The following is an 18,352-nucleotide window of genomic DNA, read 5'->3' as shown; positions in this document are numbered from 1 at the left end:
TTCTCATCATTGGTACAAATGCTGCCATTTTCTTCTATTTTCTCCAGCAGTGTGTTATTAACTTCTTGATAACTTCTCAATATTTAGGTGAAAAAGACCCACCGTACTGTCATTTTAATTTCCATTTCTCTCTTTGTCACGATGTTGAACATCTCTTCATAGGTTTAAAATTCATTTGTATTTCCTTTGCTGGGAACTGCTTGCTGTAACCCTTTTCCCATTTCCCTAGTAGGTTCGTTTTCTACTTATTGTTCATTTGTTACAGCTTTTTATAGATTTTAAAAAGTAGTGAGAGCTCTAATTGCTGATAGTCATTGACTAGATCTAAGGCCACTGGAAAAAATTGCATCAAATTATACTCATAATCCACGAGTTTCTAAAAATTAGGCATATTTAGAAATGTCTCTATAGTAATATTTAGATTCTCTAAACAGTAATTGGCAAATACGTTTAGTATCAGTGCCTGAATGTGCAGTTCACACATACTGAGTTTGAGAAGGTCTTAGGTTATCTAGTTCTGTTGTCCCAGTTTATAGGTAAGAAACTAAGGGCAAGAAAACTTGGTCCTTTGACTGCAATTAACAAGAATCCAGGCTCAAACTGGCTTGCACAATAAAAAATGTATTGGCTCACTTAAAAGAAGCCCAGAGTCAGTGCAGGCTTTAGAGCTGGTGGATCCAACAGAATCATCAGGACCCCAGGTTATTTCCCACCCTGGGGCAGTTGCCAGTGCCAACCCCGGGCTAACTGCTTCCTTGTTCCCCAACATCAGAGATAATACGTGCTCCTGAAAAGCCCCTCAGAAGAAAAAGGACAATCCTTACTGGAAGTCCAAACCTCTTTCTGTATCTTATTGGCCCTTACTGTATCACGTGACCCTCCCCCATGAGCCAGTCCCTGGCAAGGGAACATATTACCCTTCGGCCAATCAAGACCACCCCTGAAGTGGGGTCAGGTCAGGTTCCAGTTATGTGGGTGGGCTGCTTGGAGGGTCTGGGTGTCCAAACAAAATCAGAAGTCCATGCTGTGCCTACTATCATATAAAATAGTATTTCTGAGTATCTCTTCATTGTTTTAATTTAGATAGCCTTAAAAATAAAATAGATTCACTTGAAATCTGTATCAGTCATAGTTCTCTAGAGAAACAGAATTGTAAATATAAGCACATACACATAGATTTTCAGAAATTGACTCCATTTGTGAGGCCTGGCAAGTCTGAAATCTGTAGCATGGACGAGCATGCTGAAAATACAGGTAGGAGCTGATGTTGCAGATTTGAGACAGAATTCCTTCTCTAGTAAACCTCAGTGTCTGTTCATAAGACCTTCCACTTATTGGATGAGGCCCACCCACATTATTGAGGGTAGTCCTCTTTACAGAAAGTCCACTGATAGATTATAAATCTTAATCACATCTACAAAATTATCTTCACAGCAGCACCTATGCTAGTATTTGACACAAACAACTGGGTGCTGTAGATGAGTGGAGTTGACACATAAATCTTTATTCTTCAAATTTATTTTCCTCTCTGTTTCTGGCTTCAAATCTCCTTAGAGCAGGTGGTATTGGTTGTGCTTTCAGAAGAATAAACCTTATGGCGAGGGTATGGCCACTATGGAAGCCACATGAATCATTGTTTATCATCCTAGCCCATAGCATCCTTAGAGATGTCCCTAGAAAAAGATTCAGCCCAGTTTTACAGAGGGAAACATTCTACCTACAATCTGGTTTAGATTTAATCCATAGTGTTCTACATGGGGAGGGACTGGAGAGAGATTTTCTCTAATGTCGTCAGTAACACAAAGGCAATCCATGTCCCAGCAAGTGTGCCAAACAATGGGACTCAGGCTTAGCAAATAAAGGGGAAAATTTGGGGTTAGAAACTTTTAACTATGTGCTCTGTCAGAGACCCCCTCTAGCTGGTTAACTGCTTATCTGATAATGGTGGTGGTGGTGGTGGTGGTGGTGGTAAGTGCATTTATTTGACACTACCTATGAATATATACAATACATTTTGGGGTATGTTGCTTGACAAATATCCTGGAACAAGTTATGGATTTAGCTCAAGCATCTCTCAGATTATTTAAATTCTTTTTTTGGATGTTACTATGTAGCTATTAGGTTGTTTTGAAAATCTTTTTCACAATCTGAGGTTCCTCTTCCCTTAGGAGAAGGGGATAATTTTAGCCTGCTGGTAAGTTTTGTCTTTACATGTTGTGATAGTTCTTGTGTATCTTGAAGTTTAGGAAAATTTAGGCTGTTCCTACCCAAAAAGCTACTCCAATCCAATGGCTAACCCAAAATCATGGAATTACTTACTTTTAGGAGGCAAAAACACACATCCAGCCCTCCATTAATGCTGAGGGGGAGTTTTAAATGAAAGGCTCCTGTTTGGCTGCAAGTGCTTCATCCCACTTTATTTTCCAACCTTTCCAATTCGTTGGAGAGAAATAATAAAGGGTGGTGGTGGGTGGGTCTGTTTACAGGAGAGAACAAAGGGACTTTGGGACTAGCCATGTTCGTGCAATTTAGGAATTCCTTCCGTTGCAGAGCCAGCCCGGATAGCTTCCTTCCTTCAGGTATTTTAATATTTAACGGTCAAAACAAAATAAATGAAAGGTGACTGCTTTCCCTTTCTGGTAGTGTCTCAGACCTGGAAGCCCCTTTCTCCTCCTTTCTTGGGCCCCCTTAGCACCACACTAGATGTCCCTGAGAAGGACAGTGTCCTGTGTCAGTTGGTTACCACCCTGTTTTAAGCCTGGGACAAGGAGGATCTCGCTGCCAGAGCCACAGAAGCTATTTCCACCTCCTGATGCATCAGAGCTTATTTATTTCAGACAGTCTTCCAATAGCGCGCTGTCTGGGAATTTTCTAGGGATTACTTACATGTCCTAACAACATACATCGGGATGTTGATGGGAGAGTAATTGTTTGTTTTTGAATGTCTATACTGGCTCGTTTGAAAAAGATAAAATGTTGTTGGACGTTGGGTGTGCCTGTGAGCCCGGGTTCCAGGTTCCCCCGCTGTTTGTTGGTTCAGTGCTTCTAGGAGGCAGGTGCTTGGAGGCACGACGCCAGCAGCCCCAGCTGAGCAGCTCTTGCTGCAATGAAGAAACCAGCGGAGGAGAACACGCGCCCTCCTGTGGCCGAAAGAAACACTGCTAGCAGAGCCGCATCCAGGGGGCGCGGAGGAAATGTGTGCCCTGCAGATATCCTTGCCGCCAGATGTTAACCAAAGCAAATTCAGGCTTCAGCCTCTGTTGCTCTACCACTTTGACTTTGCTGTTCTCAGAGGGGAGAATGATGGATGCAGCCGAAGTAAAAGAAGAGCTAAGGCATTTTCCTGTCTCAGCTTTTATGCACCGTCCCCTCTCCATACCTGCCTCCCCAGCCCACTGGCTGCCCCAACCTCCCCTGGCCCATCTCCCACCCCTCTGCCGTTTGACCTCCTTGTCTTTTATAAGTCTTATTTCATTTTGCTTCCCAGTGAAATAACTGGTTCATTTTTCTGTCTTTTCTGCCAGACTGTATTTCCTGGAGGACATGGGTCACCCACCTAGTTATGCCTGCATCCCGGGTAGCATATTCCATTCAATATGTGCTGAAAAAGGCTCACTGCACAGTGAATGGCAACAGGCTCCTCTTGGTCATCTAGGAAGAGTCCTGTATAATTGTCTGGTTGCAGTTTGGGATTGTCGAGAGCCCAGAGCAGCAGGCTGATTTTAAATGTTGATTGTACTGATTCTCTCAATTGACTTAGCTTTTGCAACATGTCCTAGCTTACTTGTTTTCTGTTGAAACATTCCTTTTGTTTCGAAACAGCTGAGTGATTTAGATGGGGTAGATGTTACAGAAAGTGCAGGTGACTTGCCCAAGGTTGCCTGGCCAGTGAATCATGGCTTGCACTCTACTCCTCTTACCTCTTGCCCAGAGCTCTGCCATGATTCCATCCTGTCACCTTTCTGGACTCACGCTCTGTGGGTAAATAAAAACCTCCACATACTTGTCCAGGGTCTTCAGTGAGTTGGGGTAGCTATTTTCCCATCACTTCTGGTCCCATCCCTAGCTTGCTGGTGACTTCCTGAGAATATGACATCAGGCAAATCATTAACCTGTACCTGCATCTCAGTTCCTTTATTGTGAAAATAGAGATGACAATAGATGCTGGTTGCCTCAATTGGTGTTGTGAAGATTAATGAGCGATGCAGGCAAGTGCCCTGAGCTCCCGGGATGAAAGGCTTAGGAGAGGCACAAAGTCTAATTCTAATTTCCTAGTAATTTCAAAGGAGCCTCTGGGAGGGCTAGTTCTTGCTTCTAAACTTGGAGAGGATGCGTGTCTGGGATGGATGCTTTCCTCTACTGGCAGGTCCGGCAGCCTCTTGCTTGTGCTGGTCTTGACGGTTGTGCTTTGATCCAGCAGCACCCTGTATACCCTGGGATCTCATCAGTGACAGAGGTTAGCACCTCCAAAGCCACCGCCCCCATCTTCCACACCCAGGGGAAGGAGCAGGGGTCACCCATTTGGGACAGGCGTCAGGTGGGATCTGTTAATTTTAGGGAATTGGGGCGCATTCTCTAAGGTCGGGACCAAGAAATAGAGCAACAAGAATATAAAGAATCTACCAGGACCTTCTAGAAAAGGTTGTTTTTCCTCCTGGGTAAGAGGAAGGTCCTGAAGAGAACCTTTCCCGGCCAGGTCCTTGCCTTCCTGCGGATGAACACAGTGTGAGATCTGCCCCCTGAAGCTGCTGCTGCCATCTTGCGGCGTGACGATTGCCGTGACGTTGGCCCTGACACTGCCAAGTCCCCTACAACACAGGAGCTCATGTGTGTGAGAAAAAGAAGCCTCTGCTCCAGGAGTGCACTATGTTCCTTGGCTGCAGATCCTCCTGACCAATGCGTAGCAGGTCCCCCACGGGGTGGGTCAGGTCCAGGGGTGTAACCGCACACCTCTGATCGTAGAGGTTTGGGAACGCTGGATTCTGCACAGAATATCTTTGACTTGTTGATTTTCTGCTCTGCTTTGACTTCCTTCTGGCCACCTTGTCCCCCTACTACTCATCAAACAACGTCTCCTAATGCAGGAACAAAATCCCAGCAGGCACTGGCTTCCAAGCAGGAAGAAGAGCTTTACTGTTGCTCTTTCCCCATTTCTCCCTCCGTGTCTCTGACTCTCTCTGTTTCTCACCCCAGTGCTGCCCCTGGGGCCAGAAACCTCTGTCCGCCTCCCGCAAACACCTCTTTCATGTCTCAGCTCTTCGGGGCCATAACTGGTGGTGGCTTACTGTGTTACGTTTGCAGGAGGCACTGGCATTTTCACACGGGGGGACGACCCTGGGTGTCCCGTGAAGGAGCCAGGTACATTTTCATGCCTTCCCACTGCGCTTTCCTATTCTCTTCTGCCCTCTACTCATATGATTTTTCAAGTATCTAGTGCCTTTGTGCTGCTCAGCAGGGTACCATTCTTCAAGGGACTCAGATGTCTTATTTCAGCGATGGGGATAACCATGTGTGTCTGCTCAGAGGGGAGGACTCTGCCCTCTACTCTATTTGGATCCCCCTCTAGCTCTGGGTTCTGTGCCTACCCAGGTACCACCAGAGCCCTTCTCTTCCTGACTTTACAAAAATGGTTGTCACTCTAGGGCCCTGACCAATGCTGTAGTGGGAAAAGTCTCTTCATAAAAGGGTTTTATCTCCCTCAGGTACTTTGCATTGCTTTGAGGATCTGTGGGGGAAATGCTGAGACGTTTGGGGCCTTTTCTGGAACCCAGTGTGGATCACCAGCTAGTTCGTGACCAGTCCATTCCTGATACAGGCACAGGAATGGCCACAGTCTAGCCTTCAGTGGATAACTCCCTTGTTTCAGATTTACTGTGGATTAGGGTACCGAGAACTAGCTAAGCCCTTAAACAGTTAGTGATCAGGGGTGGAAAGGAAAGAAAAAGATGAACTGTTTGTCTCAGAAAGCCATAGAACTTTGAAAGTGAATATAGATTTCCTAGCCACCTCTAGGGAAGGGGCTGTCCTCCTGAGAGCTGTGGGATGCCAGCAGATGCCTTGAGATACTTAAAGGAATGATAAAAAACCAAACTAATTAAAACATCCCAAATACCACAAATGGGGAAGATCAATGGTAAAAGGGATGCTTCAAGGGCCATTTGTTTGCCTATTAGGGATATGATTTCAAGTGATGAAGTTGCTGGAGGGCATCCAGGCATTAAGTAGTTTGGAAGACCTTCTGTTGGCTTCCTCTGTGTGTGAGACAGAAATCTGTGTGTTGGTTGCATTTCAACACAGTGAAATCAGTCCTCATGAGATTGAAATGTGCTGGTTCTTAAGGTAATTAGGACTCCTTCCCAAGCCCAAATGAGAAAACTGGCTTTGCCTTATGCTTGGAAAGAAATGCAAGCATATATGGAAGCCAGCAGATACGTTACCTGTGAGCCAACTCATTAAAACAAATAACAAATGAATAAACAGAAATCCTGTTGAGGGATACAGTGTGTGCATACAACCATTGACGGTAGGGCTGTATTTTCATGGAGTCTCACTTTTTCAGGTTAACTTTTACTTTTGCCTCTTAAGTGTTAGGTTGTCTTGTTCTGGCCTCAGTGATTAATGATACTGTGTTACTTCCAATACGCCAAGCCCGGCTCTTGTGACTGGCTGTTCCTTGGCTTGACCAGATGTAATCATTGATGGGAATGGCACTGGTGGACCATGGAAGAGTTGGCCCCCATGTATGGATGGGCTGATTTAGATTGGCTACCAGAGTGACTCAGTGTATTGTTTGGTAACTGGCCGTGAAGTGAGCCAACACTAACAACCTTAGTAATTCAATTGTCCTGAATCACTGTTTAGGGTGGTGCAGAAGAATAGGAATAATGGCAATGTTTGTTCTGTAATTTTCTAAACAAATATTTTGGAGGCCTGCTGTGCTAGGTTCTGAGACGGTGTTAGAGGAGGGATTAAAAGACAAAGAAGACATTTCTTCTGATCTCGATGAGGCTTATTTGGCTAAAGAAACATTTAGTCCTCATACTCTATTTTACTCCACTGGGGAAGAGGCCTGGAAACCATGGAGGTTTAAAGTACAGAAATGCACAGACCATTGTAAAGATATCGTAAAAATGCCAAGCAGGCTAAGGAGTAGTGGAATATACAATTAGTCACTGTATTAGTTCCCTTGTGCTGCTGTAACAAAGTGCCCCAAACGCAGGAGCATAAAACATCAGTGATCTATTCCAGCATTCTGGAGGCCGCACATCCTCAGTCACCGTGGCACGGTTACTTCCTCCTTGGGGCCTCACAGGGAGCATCTGTTCCTGCCTCTCAGCCAGCTTCTGGTGGTTACCAGCAATCCTTGGTGTGCCTTGGCACAGTTCCAGTCTGTGTCCAGGTCATATGGCCACATTCCCCCGTGCCTGGGCATCTCTGGGTGCAGTTCTGTTTTATGTCTTTAATCTCAAAAACGTGTGTTGTAAATTTTGAGAAATGGAAGAAGGCAAATTGGCCAGTGAAATCCATTCTTACTCATGGGAAAAAACACCTGGGAACACACACTTTTGATGAGCAATCAGTCGTACTAGTCACACCAGTTGGTTAGTTCCTCTCTTAAGAGCAGTTAGCAATACTTGTTGCTGCTATATTAGGATAGGCTAACTTACACCACAGTACTAAGTAACTCCAAGATCTCAGTGGCTTAATACTACAAAAGTTCATGTCTTTGTTGTGGGACAGCTCTCGTTTCTATCTCAGACTACAGGCTCGCAGGAGATCCTACTTCATGGAGTCTCTCGGACACCTAAGCAGACAGAGGCTCCATCTGGGCATAGACTTTAAAGATCACTGTAGCAGTGGGCAGGGAATGTGGCAAATCCTACATTGGCCTTTAAGACTCCTGCTCATGTTTCACTAGCTCTGTGCAGTCACATCACCAGCTCCAACTATAAAGGGTGGAGCAGTGCAGGCCTACTGTGTGCCTGGAAGAGGAGAGCTGGAGTATTTGTGAACAGCCCTTATGAATGCAGATTTCTCCACCTGCACAGTTCACATTGACATCCCTGTTCTTTCAGCCTGGAGAGGGAGAATTCTCCCCCATAGTGTCTAACATTGACCAAACAACTGAATACACTGCTGAGCAAACTCTTAGGACACCACCATGGGTAATCATGCCATTTATAAGCGAAAACTTGGGATAGGAGAACAAAGGATATATGGTCATCCGTTGAATAGTCTTATGATTAAGTATCCAATAATTTAGGCCCCCAAGTGTGCTAGTTAATCTAAAGGATATAAAAAGAACCTATCTACTTAGGCTGGCTATTTATCTAGTTTATCCATTTAGACCTTATTAGAAAACTTGGCCAAGGATGGTCAAGTAATACAATTAATGTGACGCTCATTTACATGATCATGCTTCTCCTGCATTAGCATTTTTGGGTGTAGTCTGTGTTTGCCTAGAGGGAGCCTATAGGGACTTCTTCTGCCCTGTGAGTTCCTATTTCTGCAACCTCAAATTTCCTTTTGTTTTTTTCTCTTTGAGATAAAATGGGAGGGTGCCATCATTCTCTTTTCCCTCAGAGGGAAGTGCTTAGTCAAGAGGCAGACGGATGGATTTAGGTGATGCGAAAAGACGATCTGTAAGTTATATTTTAATGCAGCCTCAAGATTTACCAGTGAACTCACGGTGAGGGTGACACTGAAATGAGAAGAAATAAGCATCATCTCCCATGTTAAGAAAAAAACCTTGCTATTTTACCTTCAGAATAAAGGGATTGCACTGGAGGAGGCTCCACTTGTGCTGTTTTACGTTGACAAGGAAAGAGCTGTCCTGGGTAACAGTCTACCTTCCCCGTGGGAAACCAGGCTACAGAGACGCTTCTAGTGATGGTGCGCTTAATAATTAGAAATACGAGCAGGACTCGGCCTTCCAGGTTGGATGTATTATTGTTCACTTTACCTGCCCATGGCCATGGCGGGTACTGTCATGCAGGCTGTGACTGTAAACCCCCATAAAGACTTCTCTGCCAAGTCCCATAAATAACCTGTTTGCCAAGTGTGCCTGAGGGGCACATGGCATATGCTTAGACATGTGGGAGTCTGGATGAGGTGAGTGGCACTGAGTTTACAGAGAATTTGTACCCAGTTTGTAGATAAGGGACACACTGTAAATACGGCAGTGTGCCAGCGTCCTCAGGAAACACCTTCCTGCTGCTCTGATAAGAGATGAACCTGGGTTGTGTCAGTCCCTGGCAATGACGTCCCATCCAGTGACGCTTATTTTTGTTCTGATTCTTACGGATGTGGTGAAAGCATACTTTCAGGAAAGCACATGAGACTGGAACGTGGAAAGCATGATCACTCACTATTTCTCAGGTGACTCATGCCAGCTGCCCTCACCCGGCTTCTCTGCCCACTGTGAGGCCAGCCTTCAATCCTCTGGGACTTCAGGTGTAAAAGGGTATCAACAGTCAGTGGTTGAGAATGTGTGCAGAGCTCATTTTTGTTATAATTGCTGGTGGAACCAATGGCTTCAACATTCAAGGTGAGTATTTTACATTTTACACACAGCTCTATGTCTTTTTCTGGTTTTAGGTCTGTGGTCTGTGCTCGGCTTAGGCTTCCCTGTGTGAAAGCCCCTGGCAGTGTCTGCATACAGTAGGTGCTCAATAGTTGGGAGTTCCCTTCTCTCTTTTGTTTCCTAAACTTTGCAGCTCAGCAGCAGTGAGGCCGGCCTGGAGCATGCTCATGAGGCCCTGTGTCCTCTCCTGGATGTAATTAATATTTTTCCTCAAGTAATGCCGCTCATTTGAGAAACTCATTTTTGGCACCAACCATCACACAGTCCAAAAGTCAGTCCCAAGAAGTCACTGGCAAGTGTAACAATTAGAGGTCGATGAGGCTGATCCCGGAGGCAGACACCAGGTCAGACAGTGCCCATCGGCAGGCTGGAGAAGCACAGCAGTTAGGATGAGGGAATCACACTACATACGGGCCTGGCGGGGAAACACAGAGAACAGCATCAGGTTCCTGGGGCCGCGGGGAAAAGCCAAGCACAGGAGACAGAAGGAAACCATGCCGCCTGCTCTTTGAAGGTTAATTTTGTCTCTCTGCAGTGCAGCTCTTGCCAAGGGGGTCATGCTCCGGGGGCATTCACAGCATGCAACATATGCTCCACATTGCCGCAGAGCGTCGGGCACCCCTCTGACTCCTGTCCTTCTGCTGTGGCGCCTGAGGACCAGTGGGCTCCTACTGCATTCAGCAAGCATGTGCCTCTCTCTGTTCTTGGCAACCTCTGTGCACCGCCCCTGTCTGTGGGGTCATATGAATGCAAGTGTCCGGCGATTCATTCTTCCCTCACCCCTGCCTGGAGCCCTGAATGCTGCTCAGATGCTGCCAGTGGGCTGGGGAAGAGGCCAGACTGCCTGTGTGCTGCAGGACCGCAGGGCGTCTCCGGAGGCCTCTCCCTCCTTGAAACATGTGCGCTGGCTGCGCTGAAGTAAAAAACATCCCATAAATGAACATACTAATTAACTAATTAATAAGTGAACTGGTGTATGTGTCATAGATGCAGCCAAAGTGATGGAGGCACATGAAGGATTCTTACTTATTTTTATGTTAAAATGGGTCTTTAAAAAATATACTGTATAAGGTTTGTATTGATTTCCAGGGCAGCCATGACACATTAGCACAAACTTGGGGTTAAAATAATAGAAACTTACTGTCTCACGGTTCTGGAGGCTGGAAGTCTCAAATCAAGGTGTGGGCAGGGGTGGTTCCTTCTGGAGGCTCTGAAGGCGAGTTCCTGCCAGGCCTCTGTGCTTCTTGGCTTGGAGCTCTGTCATTCCATTGTCTGCCTCAGATGTCACATGGAAGTTCCTCCCTGTGTCTGTCCCTGTGTCCAAATTTCCTTCTTATAAAGGCTCCAGCCAGTGGATTTGGGGCCACCATAATATAGTATGACTTCTCAGCTTGACTATATCCGTAAATAAAGACCCAATTATTTCCAAGTAAGGTCACATTCATGTATTGGGTGGTTAGGATTTGAACATATCTTTTGGGCAGATACAACTCAACTGACAAGTCTTAGGACAATGCAGGGAAAAAAAGGATAGTCTTTTTCAATAAAGGGAGCTAAAATGATTGGATATCATATGCCAAAAAAGAAGAAAGAAGAAAAGGACAAAAGAGCTTTAATTCATACCTAACAATCTACAAAAGTAAACTCAAAATGGATTGTAGACCTAAATGTGAAAACCATAAAAGTTTTAGCAGAAAGCATGGAAGAAAATCTTTGTAACCTTGGGTAGACAAAGATTTCTTAGAAATGACACCAAAAGCACAACCTGTTGAAGAACAAATTGGTGGAGTGGATTCCATCAGAATAAAAAACTCATGCCTTTCAGAAGGCATTATTAAGAGAATGAAAGGATAAGCCACAGACTGGGAGAAAATCTTTGTAAAGCATATACTGATAAAGGACTTGTATTCAGAAAATAAAAGGAAATAATCAAAACTCAACAATAAGAAAAAAACAACGCAGTTAAAAAATGGGCAATTGCATCTGGATACTCCACCAAAGAAGATAAATGAATGGCAAATAAGTGCATGAAAAGATGGTCAACATTATTAGTCCCTAGGGTATTAGAACCACAGTGAGATACTCTAACACCTTATGGTAATGACTTAAATGAGAAAAACTGCCCATACTAAGCGTTGGTGAGGATATGGAGGAAATGGAACTCTAATGCACTTGTAAGAATGCAAAAGGGATAAGGGGAAAATAGGGGCATTACGATCAGCACACATAATGTGGTGAGGAGGGCACAGGGAAGGCAGTATAGCACAGAGAAGACAAGTAGTGATTCTATAGCATCTTACTATGCGGATGGACAGTGATTGTAATGGGGTATGTGGTGGGGGCTTGATAATGGGGGGAATCTAGTAACCACAGTGTTGTTCATGTAAGTGTATATTAATGACACCAAAAAAAAAAAAGAATGCAAAAGGGTAAACAGACATTGGAAAACAGTTTCACCATTAGGAAAAAAACCTCCACATATATCTCCCATATGATTCCACCCATTCAACTCCTAAGTATTTACCCAAGAGAAATGAAAATATATGTCCATACAAAGACTTATACACAAATGTTCACAGCAGCTTAACTGGTAATAGTCAAAGCTGAAAACAACCCAAATGTCCATCAACATATGAATTGGTATGGACTGAATTCTGTCTCCATCAAATCCATATGTTGAAGCCCGAACCCTTAATGTGACTATGTTTGGAGTGAGGAGGTAATAAAGGTTAAGTTGAGGTCATTAGAGCGGGGCGCTAATCTGACAGGATTAGTATCCTGATAGGAAGAGACACCAGAGAGCTCACTTGCTCTCCCCTCTACGTGAGGACACAACGAGGCGGCAGCACTCTGTGAACCGGGAGGAGAGGCCTCATCAGGACCATCCATGCCGGCACCCCAATCTTGTACTTCAACCTCCAGAACTGTGAGAAGGTACGTTTCTGTTGGTTAAGCTACCCAGTCCATGGTGTTTTGTCACAGCAGCCTGAGAAGACCAATAGGTAAATGAATAAATGAGGTGTGACATGTGATATGTCTGTGCAATAGAATACAACTTGGCAACAAAGCAATGAACTGTTGATACACACAATGACATGGGTGAATCTCAAAATAACGCTGAAAGAAGGAAGCCAGATATCCCCTACCCTCCACAAAAAAGGTACATACTGCATGATTCCATTTATATAAAACTCTAGAAAATGCAAACGAATCTATAGAAAGTGCATCAGTGGTTGCTTAGAGTTGGTGGCGGGGGGCAGGCAAGGATGGAAAGGAGGTATTACAAAGGGGTACAAGAAAACTTGGGGGTGACATATTCACTATCTTGATTGTGGTGTAGGCTTCATGGGTATACACATATGTTGAAACTTATTAAATTGTATTCTTTAAATAGGTTTGGTTTCTTGTATGTTGTGCTCAATAAAAATATATGCCTGGTATGTGTTAGATATTAGGTGTTCTCATGTAATACTCATTTACTTCTGAAAGTACTATATGGTAGGGATACACTGAATTTCAGAAAAGAATAATATAACTAAAGAACAAGAATGTATTCTACAGAGAAGAGGAGGAATGGAAGAGAGAAAGGAAATGGTGAATGGAACCCAAAGGGAATCCTGGAATATTGGGAGGAGGCAGCACAGAAGAAAAGGAAAGCTGATGTGGCCAATTTTTCAGCAGTGGTCACATTATTTCTTCTTACAATGTAGCTCTGACACTCTTCCCATTAAGAGGGGAAGTCTAAGTTTCCTCATCTTCACTATGGGAGGCTTGTGACAACAGTGGAAGTAATGCTGTGTGACTTCTGAAGTCATAAAAGGTGATTCAGCTCCTGTCTGGTTTTCTTACTATGTTTACGCTTTGAACCCAGCTCCCATGAAGGGAGGGGGCCCAAGCAGCCGTGTGGAGGCCTTGCTGACAGCTCCATCTGAGGTCTTATTTAATAGCCAGCACCAACTGCTAGATATATAGGTGAGCAAACCTTTGATAAATTACCCCAACTAAGGTTCTGACACATAGGAGGTGTCATTGATATTTCCTTTCTGGAATCTAACCCCGAGAGTCTCTGAGCAAAGTCGTTGTCCTTTTATATCACTAAGTCTGGAGTGTCTATTTATTCAGCAATGATAACCAAACAGGTGAGAAGGAAGGGGAAGAATTGGAAATAATAAAAGGAAAACTAGGATTCAGCCCTCCTGAAAAATTAGTAAAGATTCATAGGTAGTTTTACTGGCTTTCAGAGAAGTGGTGTAAAGCTTTCTGGTATGGGAAGTAGCCCGTGTCATCACAGGTACACAGAAAGCTAGCCACAGTAGCTAAAGCATTGGAGTGGAAGAAACCCCCTCATCAGCCATGAACAATCCTTACAAAACTAAGAATGTGGCCAGACATGTGGAGGTTAGCTTCCTGTCCCTGGGAGAAGGATTTAAGAAAACTGTGTTTTGGGTTAATGTTGTAGTTTACCACACATACTATAAATTAGTACTTTTGTGTTTTGCACAACATGAATCACAAGAAATAGATATGTCCACATCAGTAGATCATTTTGAAAAGAGGATTCCTTGATCTAGTTTTGTCCAGTCTATCAGAATCGTGACCCTTAGAATATAGCAGAAGCCTCCTAAATCAAGATACTTAACATAAAAATACCTTGAAAGTTCTTTGACTCTATAATTGAGATGACAAATGGATTTGAGAATGAATTCATCTGCAAAAAGAATTACTTTAAGGTATACTTACAAATGTTCATGTAGTCCCACCACTAAAAAGAATATACTGTGAATTCTGACATCAAGGTCTAGTTCCAATCACTAGTGAACTGGTAATAACCCATAATCAATGTGCCAGCACTGGTTTTCGCTGGTCTGAATTTTGTTTTCAGGATCTATAGATTCTTTCTTCTGTGAAACACTCCACCTTTGTCTTTGCTCTCTGCGAGGCTGGGATAGTCTACTTTTTTGATACAGAAAATTCATTGCTAATTATTATCTTTGCTCATGTTCTTCTTCCAGAATACAGTTTCAGACAGTCTTATCAATTTGATTGCTACAGGTGCTTCTGTTTCTCTCCAACATGTAAATTACAGGCTAGCTGCCTTAACTGCTAACAAAGAAATGGCTGAATGATTTTACAGCATTCTCATCTTCTCTGATCATACTTCTGTATTCTGTCTGGTGGTGATAATGTTTTCAGAGGGACCACATTTTGTGGTAAACAGTGTCAGTGAAAAAAGGAATATTAAAACTCTTTGGAGGGAAGAGTCCCTTTCATTTGGTGTGTGAGTGGAAATGGATCTCCTGCTGTGCTTCTCTCGCACTTCCTGTATCACACCATTAAACATCCTTCCAGAGACAAGGAGCTCCAGGAGTTTCTGTTTAGTCACTTCATGCCTAGTACCGTGGGTACCACATTTGCAGGATGTGGGGCATGGTAACCTCCTGTGGTTAGGATAACAGCGGTTCCCAGTTTTAAACACACGCCACACAAGGTGAAATAGTCACAAAATAATCCTCAGGGCTAGCGACGGCCAGGAAGAATGCTGTAGGGGTTAACCTGCCCACATTCAAATAACTGGTGTGTTAGAGAGTCTAGTTTGGACTAAAAGTTCATTCTTTTTTCTTTGCTAAGTTTATTTATTTTTACATCACACCTGCCCCTCATAGAATATGTGTGAGAGCTAACTTTCTTGGGAGGAAAGGGTTTAGTAGGCTGAGGCTGAAGAGTTTGCCTAGCTCTTGGTCTAACACATAAGAAAGCATAAAGCACATCCTTCTAGCCCCCACCCCTCGCTGCCTTCTCAACATGTTTCTGCCAAACTGTCCTTTAATACTGGAAAAGAGATTCACACCACCACTCTATGGATGGGGGGTTGGGGTCAGGCAAGTTCTCAGAGTGCCCTCCCTGGACTAGCACCATCAGTCTTACCCACTCAGAAATTTGTTGGAAATGCAAATTGCTTCAGATCAATTGAATTAGAAACTCTGTGGGGGGGGGGGTAGGTCCAACAAGCTATTGTTTCAACAGGTGTTCCAGGTGAGTCTACACATTATACTGGAAAGCCACTGCTATAACCATGTCATGCAGAAAACTATTTTGTTCACAATTCGTCCTCAAGTGTGAGGACAATTGTGTAAAACATCCTTTAGTAACAGGATGCCAAAGAAAGGGATCTCCTTCATGTATCCATCACGCACTTAAGCACCTACTGTATGCAAATGACTATGTTAGATACTGTGGGGAAAGGGAAGGTGAGTAAAATAACAGTCCCAGCCTTCTGAGCTCATTCGGCGTTGATCTGTACATATTTGGTACATAATTGTACATACTTGATTTGCCAGTAGAACAGACGTGAAAGCACAGTGCCCTCCTCCGTGGTGGCTGTGTGTTAAACACTCTTACAGAATGAAAAACTTGGGTGAAATTCACTGTTGTGTTTTTACCAAACCATCCTTTGCTCTTTTCAGGGGTGGGGGAATGAAGAGTGTTCAGGAAAGGCTTAACAGTTTGAACGGTGACGTTCACCTGTTCAGTGAATGACACAGAACGTACAGCCTCATACTGCTTTGCTGTGCCTTTGTGTTGGCAATCAACCCGACCCCAAGAACCTGAGGCTAAGTCAGGACCACAAAGCCATCTTTTACCTGCTTGGCAATTGAACAAATTTGCAATAGACTTTCCCTTCTATTTAACTTTTATTAAAAGAAGTGCTAAGGTACTGAGATGCAGTACATATTTATTACCAAAATTATTAACAAATATACAAAACTTATACATGTAATTTTCTTACATCCATTTATTCTCTATAATACTGATTTTTGTTCAAGTAGGTTATCTACAGTGTGTAAACATCCCTTGGATTGACCTCACACAGATTAGGAAAGCCCTCTAACCCATGCTTTTATCAGATACTTCTTTTTATTTGGCTTTCATTTGTAGCATCTAATCTTCACATTTGGCACATGGAAGAGACATCTACAGTGCAGAAGAGGCGGATTTTCTGGTTTCGTTCTGAACAGTTTTGCAGGGGCACAGTAAGAGCTGAGAGGTGTGGCGCACTCTAACTTGACGGAGCTGGATTCGTTGTAACGCCAACTCTTGGTTCGGCCATTAAACTTGGGCACAGTCAATGCCTCTTCTTTCTCCCATTCCCCACCCATTCCCCCATGCAAGGCCTGTTCGCCTTAACCTCGTCTCAAAAGGGTTAAAACAAACGCCATCCAGCCCAGAACAAGTAGGTTAATCTCCCCGAGTTAACACATTTTCATAGTTTTTTTTGTGTGTGTGGGTTGGTTTGTGTGACTTGATGGGCCAGGAAAACTCTTACTAAATGTAAAATAAAGCAAGATTAAACAAACATTAAAGATGTGAGTCGAACTGTCAATCGCCACGCCCGTACTTAAGACCACGCCTCTTTGCGATGGTAAAGTGACCAAGGACTTGGTGAATGGCAAAGAAAAAGGCCAAACTTGCCATAAATTAACCTTGGATCCCAAGCCATTGAATACGGTGTCACAAACATTAAAAAGAAAAAGAGGTAATTGGAGTTTCTGCCCGCTCTTCCTGTGTTTTCTTTTTTCTTACCTACCATAGTCTAACCAAGTAAAGCTGATCCAGTGGGAGCTCTCTGCATCCGCCCTGCCCCTCCTCGCACTCCAGCGCGGTATTGCTCACGTGATTGGCTGCGCCTCGTCCGCGAAGCCTGCGCCCAGGACGTCTGGGTTTGGACGCACGCCTGCCGCCCGGCTTCCGTCACCACAGGGGCGCAGGCCCCTCCGATGCCCCGTAGAGCTCGGCCAGCTTCCGGAAGCGGGGCCCCCAGTCCGTCAGGAAGTCGAAGCTCTGCTCTGAGTCTGACGTGGCCGACTGCAGGGAGCTCAGCGATCCGGCCACCGAGCCGTCTCCCTCAAACATGTACGTCTGCAGGGAGTCGAAGGGCGGCGCCCACAGGTCCATGTCGGCCTCATACAGCTTGGCTAGCACGTAGCTGTGGACGGTACTGCTGACGGCGCACGTTTGAGGCACGTAGCGGGAGAGGCTTTCAATCTCGGGCAGCATGTCCTGCCGCGTCTTCGGGGCGCCTCCCGCCTGCGCCTCGCGGGGGTTCCACATGGCCGCGATGTCAAAGGCCTCGGTGTCCTCCTCGCCGCCGCCCTCGTCGTCGTAGCGGACGATGTTCTCGTGAATGTTCTCCTCGTCATCGATGATGTACGGCTGTTTCCGGTGCCGCCTCATGGACAGAATGAGCAGTACGAGCACTGCCGGAAACGGAGGGCAAGATGTTCAGACAGGAGACCCGGTTTTGTGTGCCGCGAGTGTCACCATTCCTCATTAACCACAGGTGCGGGCGGAGTTTTCTGAGTGGGGAGCTCGGGGACAGCATTTGGATATGTGAACCCACAGGGTCTGCCTCGCCTCATTGATTTTGCCGTGTCAGATGGAGAGTGTGGGCAAATGAAGCCCTGTTTTTTTTCCAAGTGGTTTATTTAGAAGCCACATATCAGGTCTCTCCGCATCAGCTTGCTGCTTTGAAAGTGTGTGCGTGTGTCTGTGTGTGAAGTGTGTGTGTGTGTCTGGGTACCCAGCCACACAGCGGAAAGTCCCACCAACAAAGGACAGAGCACTAAGGCCTGCCGTGGAGAATATGCCAAGGATCAGATCATGTCTTCTGACTATATGAGGACGAATATAAATTTCTCTTATAATGTGGAAATCTTAGTAATTTGGTGGAGTCCTGCTTTCTTACCCTGACGTTTTTATAGGATTCTGCTG

At 44.7% G+C, this 18,352-nt stretch overlaps 1 protein-coding gene and 1 long non-coding RNA gene across 7 annotated transcripts in view; one reads left to right on the top strand and one right to left on the bottom strand.

Annotated features, from left to right (window-relative positions):
- Positions 1-17,310, top strand: part of LOC118971928 (uncharacterized) — a 69,270-nt gene extending 51,960 nt beyond the window's left edge. Inside the window, exons 4-6 of one of the 4 annotated variants that reach the window (XR_012121253.1) lie at positions 3,041-9,547; positions 9,717-12,517; positions 17,174-17,310. This is a non-coding gene — a long non-coding RNA (uncharacterized lncRNA). Of the gene's footprint in view, positions 1-60; positions 2,580-3,040; positions 9,548-9,716; positions 13,038-17,173 lie in introns of those variants that run through there. The other 3 variants (XR_005060672.2, XR_012121252.1, XR_012121251.1) reach the window with 3 other exon arrangements.
- CDH20 (cadherin 20) overlaps positions 12,251-18,352 on the bottom strand; it is a 189,524-nt gene continuing 183,422 nt past the window's right edge. For all 3 annotated transcript variants that reach the window (XM_037015805.2, XM_073213161.1, XM_073213162.1), the window contains exon 12: positions 12,251-17,838. In XM_037015805.2, coding sequence (XP_036871700.1) covers positions 17,333-17,838 — 506 coding nt within the window. In that variant the 3' untranslated portion in view covers positions 12,251-17,332. The remainder of the gene's footprint in view (positions 17,839-18,352) is intronic.

Source organism: Manis javanica, chromosome 9 (genome assembly GCF_040802235.1).
Source record: "Manis javanica isolate MJ-LG chromosome 9, MJ_LKY, whole genome shotgun sequence".
Taxonomy (NCBI): domain Eukaryota; kingdom Metazoa; phylum Chordata; class Mammalia; order Pholidota; family Manidae; genus Manis; species Manis javanica.
Note: the sequence above shows the minus strand (reverse complement) of the source record. Positions and strands in the feature narration are given on the sequence as shown.